Here is a 10,939-nt window from a genome sequence, read left to right as displayed (position 1 = left end):
TATTTAACCGTTAATTGAATCGGAAATTTAAAAAAATCGAACTGAAATATTTCAGTTAATTTGATCGATTAATTAAATTAACCGAAATTTATATGTTTTTTTTGTTTTGTTAAAACAAGTATAAAATATATAAAAATAAATTTATAATGTTTATTTGATGGATTAACCGAATTAATTGAACTAGTAATAGCCTAATTCCATATAATATATAATATTATTTATTAAGTTTAGTTAATTACCTGATTTCAAACCAAATTAACCATTAATTAAAATTTCAAAAAACTTTTAACCGACATTCGACCAAACTAGATTAGTTAACAGACCGATTAACCGAATTAGATCAATTTAATCAGTTAATTCAGGTTTAACCGAAGTTTTAACAACCCCTAGACTGGAAAAATTAATATTTTATAACCAATACCTTTTATTTTGACCAACAAAGTTGTAAGTTCTTTTTACTAGTTAAATGATAAGTAATTTTATGTCTTTTAAATGATAGTTTGGATTTTTTATTTTGTAAATGAAGAAAATAACATTAAAAGAACTGTTTCATAAATAAAATCTAATATAACTCAATTCCTAATTAAATAGGAATCTTTGTGAACTTTAAACACTTAGGGAATGAAAAGTTTTGTAATATATTGTTGATATCTGTGTTTAACAAGGAAGAGATAAGAAGGAAAAGGTGGTGGTGATAAAGAGGTCGATTCACCTGTAATAGGTAGAGAATCAGAGTAGCTAAAGAAAGAGGAGGAAGGAGAAATGAGAGAAGAAGGTTGTAGAATGTTGGATATGTAGGTAAAAGATTTTAGGGGAGCCAAAATGGGAGAAGATCCTTAATTCATCATGCCTTAAGGTATGTATAGGGGGAAGGTCCCCATGCCTAGTAGTGCCATTTCACTAACAACACGAATGGCGGCCCACTCATGTGGTTGGCCAGGTGGCAGATCCGTTATATGTTGATTATTGCCAAATGTAGTACTATAATCTTGCTCTGACATTCCCTTTACTGAGATAGTACAAGGTTGTTAAGCCTTAATGGTTCCTCTTTTGGGGGATAAAAATTAGCCACCAAAAGCGGGTGGCTTGATGGAAAGTCCAACGGGTGGCCTCTTCATGGTTGGTGTGAAGTAAACGGAATTCTGAAGGACTAGCTAGAATAAACAAGACAAAAGGCCATCCGTGAGTGCCTCTTAGGTCGCTTCTCATATGGTTATCAGGTGGACATTTGATTGGTTCAGGTTTTTAATATCGATAATCGAATATATCGATTAAGTCTTGAAAATCAAATAAACTGAACCGTATTTGTTTTCAAAATTGAATAAACCAAACCAAACCTAACTTTTGACTTTTGTTTTCTTTTTCTTTTTACAACTTATATAAAAAAATCTATTATTAAATATTTAAAACAATACTTTGTATTTCAATGAATTTATTTTCATAATCGATGAATATATATTCATATATTAGAAAAATAACAAATAATTTAGATCTCATTTTGATAAAAATATTTTATTTTTAGATTAAATTAATTGGATAACTTAATTTAATTTAATCGATATTTTTATATTTTATTCTATATATTAGATTAAATTAATTTATAAATTAATAAGTTGAAATTTTTATTTTAGTTATTAATTTTATATTTGAGTAATTTAATTGAGTCGAGTTATTTATTTTTGGGTTGGTTTATACAAGGGTATTAGATATTTAAATATTGGGTTGGGTATGGATACTGGGCTAAGTTTGGTTGATACAATGCTTAATGGGTTTATTCATTTTGAATATTCAAAAAAAAAAAAAAAATTAAATAAATTGTTTAAACCCTGAAAAACCAAAATAATTCAATTTATTAAATTCGATTAGCTCGATTTAACCAAAATAATGCTCAACCTTATAACTATTGACCTGATTGGATTGATTTTGAGTTGCGTCAATTTGGATTTTAAAATTATTTTATATTATTTGTTCGCGAGAATGGATTCCTCGTCAAGTCAGTTTGGGGGGTGTGGACACACTTGCGCGAATTCGGGTAACGGCTACATTTTTAGTTTAGTCTATTTTGTGTTTAGGTTGTTTTGGGCTCGTTTTACTTTAGGTTATTAAAGTTTGAGATTCAATATATTTGAGTAAATTTATTACGGGTTTAAATAAATTCAAATTCTAATTGGTTGAATTTCATATTTAATTTATGCTATTTCGAGTTTGAATTAATTTAGGTATAAATCATTTTAGATTTTTGGTTCTGATTAAAGTTATATAAGACAAAGTTTAATGTTTATGACCTACCAACCATCTTTTTCCCAGCCATTTTCATACATTTGTCATGAACCCTCTTGATTCGTATTTTCATCATCACATGTATCATATAAAATGAAATATTTTTTACTACATATTTACAGAAAAACATTATCCAAAGCATAAAATTTCCAAAACATTTCATTACTTTGGTAAAAGTATGGTTAAAAATTAGATTACATTTTTTCCTCTCTATTTAAAAAAAAAAATTCCTGTACACTAAATTAAAAAGTAAATTGGTCATTCTGTTCAAAATTTTATCCAATTCTAATGTTAAAAACCAATTCGTGTATATCTGCATGAAGTACACGTGTTTGGTTATTCTGTCGGTCAGACTAACTTTTAACCAAAGAAATAAACGAAATTTTAACAAAAGAAATGAATGAAATTTTAACAAAAAAAAAAAGACTACTTTACTTTTTAATATAAAGTAAAATGGCTAATTTGCCCCTTTTGTAATCTAAAACCTAATATAGGGATTTCCATGATATTTTTATCTAACTTTTTTATGATTTTTTAAGTTGGTGAAATAAAAAAGGAAACTAGGGATCACCCCCCCCAAAAAAAAAGAGAGTAAAATTTCCTAACAACAATCACTACCCTAATGCTTGAGGGATCTTATGTTGTTGTGCAAGTAAGTCCTCTGAAAATTGATTTTCCATATCTTCATTTGAAACCAACATCTTTTTGGTATAAAGGATCTTCATTTTCATCACCATTGCAACAGCAGCTAAAACTACCAACCCTGCTATCATTGGGACTGCAATCAATAATAAACCATATTTAGAATTATGATTTTGGTCTTTCTACTATGCTCAAAGTTTGGATTTAATTCTTTTATTTTAATTGTCTTAATTTGGTCCTTCTACGTTTATAATGTCTTAACTATTTAAGTTAAGATGCGAGTATTATTTTTTCTTATAAATATCACTCTCAAAATATAAAAAAAAATTAGGAAAAAAGCAACATTTGATCCTTGAACTTAAATTTTATTAAGGTGTGATGACATGATATTATGAGATTATGTGATGCCATCACATGTGGATTTTAAAAAAAAACTATATAAAATCTAAAAAATGCAAAAAAAAAAGTTATAAAAAAAGTCATATGATTACGTGGCATAATCTCAGTGTGTCATATCATCTTACCTCAATGGAATTCAAATTTAGAGATTAAATTAAAAAAAAAAATCTCAAATTTAGGGATTAATGTGAAAAAAGTAAGGATCAAGGTGGAAAAATTACCAAATTTAAGGATTAATTGATGATATATCCAAAAAAATCAATATGAAAACGACGCTATAAAAGCAGTATTTTTTTTTTTAAATATACACCAACCTTTTTAATCCAAATAGTTAATGAGTAATTGTATTATAAAAGTTGAGTCATCATCAAACTAAAGTATAGAGACTAAATCCCTAATTAAACAATAATAAAGGGACCAAAACTAAAATTGCACCAAAAAAAGGAAAAAAAGAGCAAATTTACCTTTTTTCGTTGTCAAATGGACCCAAGTTCTTTCCTCTTCGAACCCATCGTCACCGTCTTCATCATCACGCTCAGGCAACTCCCAAGTTAGCCCCAAACCAAAGCTATTATCAGAAAGATAAGAACTATAACCAAATGGGATTTCAACAGTTTTAACCGCCCGACAAGAATCCGGAACTTTAACACTCGGTTTCACAGTATAAACATGGTGCCCATAGCCACTTAAACAAGGGATTGAATTGCCATTAATGGGAACTGAACAATTCAAGTAAGTATAATTCTTAACAACGTAGTAGTAACGAAATGGAGTTAATGAAAGGTTGAGGTTTAAAAACACTTCATGGACACAGCTTTTGGGGTCAATAAGGTCTAATTTCCTTGTATTATAAGAAATAGATTTGACTACTAAATTGCCATAAAAAGGGAAGTGAATCATGGTGGTGTTAGTGTTTTGGCAATAAAGGTTGAAATTTGGGTCATTATTGTGATGGGGTAAAAGGGTGAAAGGGGACTTGATATTGAGACCCTTTGATCGACATTTTGTTGCTTCTGTATATGAGAGGAAAAGGATGAAGAAGAAGATGAAGATGAAGATGAAGGGAGTATTCATGGTTTAACAATGGTAAAGAACAATGGAATGGAGTTTGGGGGTTTTTTGGTAATGGTTTAATATAGCCGTATAGGGGGGGGGGGGGGTGGTGGAGTTAAAATATGTAAAAGAGTGAAGGAAGAGTCAAGCACACACACAAGGACCGGCAGAGACGTGGAAACATTGACTTAAAAAAAAAAGACTTAGTGTTGGCCGCATTCAATTATTTAAGTAATTAGTTGTTAAGTATTCTTTTTTTTTTCTTTTAAAATGTGATTGATAAGTTCTAAGTAATGGTTTGTTAATTAATACAGTAGAATATTACCTATAAACAAGTAAAAGAATATATTTAAGAGTTAAGTCGATTTGATAATCGATGTAGAGATCGAAAAAAATTATTTAAATTTTAGTTTACAAATTTGTAAAATTTAAAGTTATTTAATAAAAAATTAAACCATAAAAAGAATATAGAAAAAAAATTTTCGATTGGTGCAACGATGCAAACAAAGAAGGTTAATTCATTAAAAGATAATAAAAAATCCAAAATATTTTTAACGACTTAAATGAAAATTTTAATAGTTTAATGATCATTTTATAATTTTTGAAGTTAAAAATTAAACTATAAACTCACCAATAGTTCAATAACATCAAATTTAATTTATCCTTAAATTAAAGAAAAATTAGCCTAAACTCAAAAATCCAATATAGTTAATTCAAATCCAAATATAGTTTGATCATAAAAATTAAAAAATAAATTCGAAATGACCCAAATCTAATTCCAACTATAATAAATAACTCGAAATTTAAAAAAAAACTTAAAATAATCCAAAAAGAAAGAAAAAATACCCAATCTTGAGAACTCAAACTTCAAAACCAAATTAGTCAACCCAAAGTCATGGGAATCTAAAAACTGACCTGAACTAAAATATCACAATAAGGCTTATAATTTTTTTAGGCTTAATTCACATTTTGGCCCTTGAGGTATACCTATTTTCTCATTTTGGTACCTAATGTATCAATCACTTTCCAATTTGGTATATAAAGACGCCACATAGTGCTTTATGATTGACTATCTTTAACGTTTATCAGAAAATGGACTAAAAAATATAACGGATGCATGCTTTAGGTATCAAATTGAAAAAAAAATTAGGTATGAAATCGAGAATTAAAGTTTATTTTTTCTTCATATAAAAGTTGACTAGATACACCCCTTTTAAGGTTTGTGGAAATTGCTGTCTTAATTATGAATGTTATGGACCACAATAATTTGGTTTGGGGGTCTTTTATTATCCATCTCAAGATCCTAAAGAGGTTTATAATTATGAGTCTTTATTTTTGCCATAGAAAAGCAGATTGCTTTCGTGTTGGTTGCGCCATTGAATGATTGGTATTTACTTATCTAGGAGTTAAGGAATCATCCTTTACCACTTTATGTAGTTTCTAGCATTAAGCAATCTCAACCGGGCTTTAAAGTGTATGTGCTAACTGGTAAGTCTCAATCAAAGCTACCAAAAATTTTGAAAAACCCAAAATAGAAATAGAATTCAATAATGAGAATTAATCGGAGAATTATATAAATAGTTGATATATGTTTTCATTGTGCTATAAAGATCTTATTAGGTCGATCATTATACACTAAAATCTTAAACGATCAATTTTAAAAATTATCTTATCAAAGTGTTACATAACTACAAACACGTAAACTATACATTATCTACAAATAGATTATATATCCCACACTTATCCCATAAGGAAATCTCTTACTGGCTCTCATATCGGAAAACACCTTCAACCCCACTTACATAATTTTTACCATGTGAACCATCACTTGCATTCCTTTTTGTCCACAACCCATACTTCACACTTGAGTTAATTGATTTTAGACTAAATAATATCCTCCAAGTGACTGTACTTCCCGTATATTTAGAATTTGATTTCTATATTTTTATTTTTTAAGAATTTAGTTTTTTTATTTTTTTGAATTTAAATATTTTGACTTAATGATTAATACTATTAAAATTCATTTAATGAATTTGTTAGTGTAACATTCTAAATTTTAAAAAGTGCTCTCTGGATAATCATGTTATAAAAAACAATATTGTAATAAATTTGAATTTAACAAAAATTTTAGGGTAAATTTTTAATTGGTCACTCAACTTTTCACACACTTCCATTTTGATCACTAAAAAAAATTCCTTTCAATGTAGTCATTACCGTTAGAAAAAATTATCATTTTAATCATCCAAATGTTAAATTCCTAATCGTAGTTAATAATAAGTGCCACATCGTTACTTTTAACTTTTTTTTTTTTGTACTCCCATCATTGTTCATTATCTTCTTCCTTGACTCAAAATTATCAGTTTACCTAAATATCTACAACTCTAATTTAAAATTGGGAAATAGAAACCAATCTCCAGCTTCAAGAATAAAAGACCCATTTCATCGTTTGTAATTTTGAATTTCCAGAGATTTTTTTTTTTAAATTCCCCCACCAGCTCTTGATGGGCATATCACAAGATTAATTCATTCATTTACTTCAATGAAACCTTGCCTGCTTGTTTAATCTTCAATAGATTAATTCATTCATTTACTTCAATGAAACCTTGCCTGCTTGTTTAATCTTCAATAGAGATCAACCTGTGGTTTTTCATATACTATACGAGGAAGAAGATGAACAGTGAGAATAGTTGCCGGTAGGAATTTAGAGTTTGATGACTAAAATGATAATTTTTTTTAACGAAAGTGACTAAGTTGAAAGGATCTTTTTTGGATGATCAAAATGATATTGCATGAAAAGTTGGGTAACTAATTAGGAGTTTACCCAAAATTTAATAACAAATTTTACATTTAATTAGAATAAAATATTTAAAACATAAAATCAAATCTTGAATATATGGATTGAAATTAAAGTACAACCATTGTTATATAATTAAAAATAATTAAAAATAAAAAATAATATTGTAATAAATTTGAATTTAATAAAAAATTTAACCATAATAATAAAAGACCTTAATAATAATTCTTTTAAATTTACATTCGTATTTTAATTAGAATAAAATATTTAAATTAATTAATGCCTGTTTCAAATTATGCCTTGGAGATCAAATCTTAAATATGTTCAAATTTGAACATAGTATATGGATTGAAAATAAAATTCGACCATTTTTATATAATTAAAAAATAAAAGGACCAGAATTGAAATCCACATTCACAAAATATTTTATTTTAGGCACTGAAATTTAGAAAAATTTTGAGAATCAAAGCATGGGAATGCTTTCAAATTAGCATCTAGCTGCAACTCATGAATTAATGGGTTTATAATATAAAAAAATCAAAATCAAAATCAAAATCTTTCCACACTAGTAAAGGAATTAATTATGGAATGATGATCAATTGATCATACAATTTGGAATAAAAATGAAGAGGTATAATATATATATATATATGTTCTGTGATGCATTTGGGACCATGCATTTGAAGAACAACAAATAGAAGAAAGGACCTTCATAGGAGTTCTTTGGCAATCCTCACTGGCTTTTCTTTGAGAAATGCAACATCGATATTTGGTGTTGACAGTAGATGATGATCTGCTTCCTCTTCCTCGCTCTCCCCCGTTAAAGAAGTTCCAGCCGAATTCGATCTCTCATCGTCTGCATTTGGAAATATAGTGATCAAAAAGTAAGAAAAACGCAATCTTTATAAAAGATTTGATAAAATTTAAACATAAGAATCTGTAGCAGAACAAAAGTCCAATGTGTAATAATTGTCGCAAAACCGTAAGAGAAGTGACCAAGTTTTTGAACCGTATTGCAAGCTGAATATAAATTCATCCGATACGGAAGTGCTAATAAGAACTCGTTTGGTGAAACTAATGGAAAGACATGATAAGCCAGAAATAGCATACCAGAAAATGCTGGACGATCAGGAACATGCCAAACTGCTGGAATCTGAATGCTTTCTGGAAGTAAACAATTGCAAAACGAACCTGAAACATCAAAAACCTCATTTGATCAGATGATATAACTGCACGAGCATAATAACGGTTCGCAAAATCCAGATTATTTGATGACGAGAACATAAAAAAGTAGGCAGTTTCCCCACCTAATCGAGCCAACCTATTTACCCATCCAGGAATATGTTTTCCAGTAAGCTGCATGCACACGTCGTCGGTGAAATGGTTGCAATTCCTAGCAACCAAATGATATGTGTCCCCACGGTATTTTTGCGAAAGTTCTTCCATAAATAACCGAAATTCTGAATGAGACATGTCGGTGCTGCCCAACAATACCGATCGTCTGAATATGAAACCAGGACAACTTCTTGGTTCTACTTCGAACACCCCAGTTGTAGGGTACTCGTGTGCTCCAAAGCCATACTCCGATCCATATACTGAATGGCAGCAAATACAGCAAACTACGTTAATCCCACAGAAAATCTTTTTGAAAACAAAAAGCAAGACAAAGTCGAAGGTTAACATTTTCTTCTAATAAATAACAAATTATTAAGAGATGAAGACTATGGACTCGCTTCATAAAACAGTGATGATAGTAAAATGAGATTAACTTTTAAATTGCATAACATATCTGGGGTGACTAATGAATCATTAGATCCCATTTCCATATATATATATATAAAGAGTTTTCAAACAAACAAAAAAAAAAACACATTATATCCTGCCATGCCTGCATGTCCAAAGCCGTTTATCAAATAACCTAGTGTCGAAAACTAGCAATGCTAATCAACTTAGTACTCAAGACTATATTATCCACATCAAAGTAGCAAAATGAAGACCCTTAAGGGGGATTTAACATATTTGGGGGGCATTAGTGAATCGTTAGATCCCATTTCCATATACACATATATATGTATGCATGCACGCATGTGCATGTATATATATATATATATATGAAATGCTTTTAAACAAAAAACTACATTATACCCGGCCATGCCTGCATGTTCAAAGCTATTTATCAAATTAGAGTTAGAAACTAGCAATGCCAATCAAATTAAAACAACATTATCCACATCTAAGCAGCAAAATGAAGTTCATAAAGGGGGAGTTTAACATTTTCGGGGACATTAATGAATCATTAGATCCCACTTCTATATATACATATAAATGTATGCATGCATGCACGCACGTGTGCGTGTGCATGTATATATATGAAGAGCTTTTAAACAATAAACCACATTATACCCCACCATGTCTGCACATCCAAAGCTACTTACCAACTAACTTAGTATCAGAAACTAGCAATGCCAATCAACTTAAAACAACATTAAGAAGTTAACAATGGGGAATTTTAACACATTTGGGGACATTAATGAATCAGTAGATCCTATTTCCATACACATACACACACATATATATATGTTTGCACACACGCACATGTGTATATGAAGAGCTTTTAAACAAAAAACCAAATTAAACCCTGCCATGTCTGCATGTTGAAAGCTATTTATCCACTAACTTGGTGTCAGAAACTAGCAATGCCAATGAAGTTAAAACAACATTATCCACATCTAAGCATAACAATGAAGTTCAAAAAGGAAGAAAATTAACACAAATCAACATATCGGAGAAACGATACCTTCAATCCCAGAGTGAAATACACCAAGGCCTAACCAGTAAAGGAACTTATTTATAGGTGTAAGATCATATACATTGAGATACAACAAAGCACGATTATTTCCTCCATTGCTTTGCGCCTTTGTAACACTCGAATTCAATTGAAGCAACTGCATTGTCCCCTTAAAAAAAATTAACCTTAGAATCTACAATCTTATATCACAAGCTCCTCATCCTCTGCACCATGAAATCAAAATTTCAGTTTATTATACAAATGATTCTCTACTACTTAGCATAATGCAAAAAAAACCCTAAAAAGCAACAAAAGAATGAAAAATTAACAGCTTTTTGAGTGTTGGGGTGGAGGGGTTCCACTTTGGGTAAAATTTTCGGGGTTTTTCCGAGAAACCCCAGAGAGAAATACGAGAAAATTTTTGGGTAACTAAAATTTGAAATTAAAATAGTTAAAAAAAAAACAGCTATAAATCAAAGAAAAAAAATACAAGAAACGAAAGCATAAAGCATTGTAACTTACCTGAGAAGAGGAGAAATCAAAGAAAGGAGAAGAGAGTTTTCTCAAGTACAAATTTCAAGTAGCTCTCTTGATCTCTGGAGAAAGAGATAAAAAGAGAAGAAGCATGAATCAAATGGGACTCTTTTAAATTGAAAGTTCAAAGATTTTAATTTGTTTGACATGAACAAGTAAAATAATCCTCAGTTTATTTAATTAATCTTTTTAATGAAATTTCAATTCGTGTTTTAAAATTTTAGCGGTCTAATTTTTCTCTTAGTCCCTGTATTTTTTTATTTATTTAAATTTAGTCTCTTTATTTTTGATCTTATAAATTTAACTATCCATAAATTGAATTATGTAATATTTTTAAAATAAAAAATTACTTATGTTACCGATATTACACATGTCAAAATTTTAAGATTATTTAGTATTTGTTATACATATTATGCTCCGTCATCTAGTCACCCTCGCTGGAGCACCAT

At 29.4% G+C, this 10,939-nt stretch overlaps 2 protein-coding genes across 3 annotated transcripts; both read right to left on the bottom strand.

Annotated features, from left to right (window-relative positions):
• Positions 1 to 2,686: 2,686 nt before the first annotated feature.
• LOC108482412 (putative RING-H2 finger protein ATL21A) lies at positions 2,687 to 4,468 on the bottom strand. 2 transcript variants are annotated; one of them, XM_017785540.2, is made up of 2 exons: positions 3,786 to 4,468; positions 2,687 to 3,058 (listed from the first exon to the last, which is right to left on the bottom strand). In XM_017785540.2, exons 1-2 carry the CDS (start codon positions 4,393 to 4,395, stop codon positions 2,895 to 2,897), a joined length of 774 nt encoding a protein of 257 aa, XP_017641029.2. In that variant the 5' UTR covers positions 4,396 to 4,468; the 3' UTR covers positions 2,687 to 2,894. The 2 variants fall into 2 exon arrangements, with proteins under 2 accessions (XP_017641029.2, XP_052874022.1); XM_053018062.1 differs by having other exon boundaries at positions 2,687 to 3,043.
• A 3,205-nt stretch (positions 4,469 to 7,673) lies between these two features.
• LOC108481982 (deSI-like protein At4g17486) lies at positions 7,674 to 10,662 on the bottom strand. Its single transcript, XM_017785086.2, has 5 exons — positions 10,479 to 10,662; positions 9,966 to 10,180; positions 8,476 to 8,763; positions 8,279 to 8,359; positions 7,674 to 8,024 (listed from the first exon to the last, which is right to left on the bottom strand). Exons 2-5 carry the CDS (start codon positions 10,117 to 10,119, stop codon positions 7,879 to 7,881), a joined length of 669 nt encoding a protein of 222 aa, XP_017640575.1. The 5' UTR covers positions 10,120 to 10,180; positions 10,479 to 10,662; the 3' UTR covers positions 7,674 to 7,878.
• Between the last annotated feature and the right edge of the window lie 277 nt (positions 10,663 to 10,939).

The sequence above is a fragment of the Gossypium arboreum genome, chromosome 1 (assembly GCF_025698485.1).
Source record: "Gossypium arboreum isolate Shixiya-1 chromosome 1, ASM2569848v2, whole genome shotgun sequence".
NCBI classification, from domain to species: Eukaryota; Viridiplantae; Streptophyta; class Magnoliopsida; order Malvales; family Malvaceae; genus Gossypium; species Gossypium arboreum.
The sequence above is the reverse complement of the archived record's forward strand: the minus strand, read 5'-3'. Positions and strand labels throughout refer to the sequence as shown.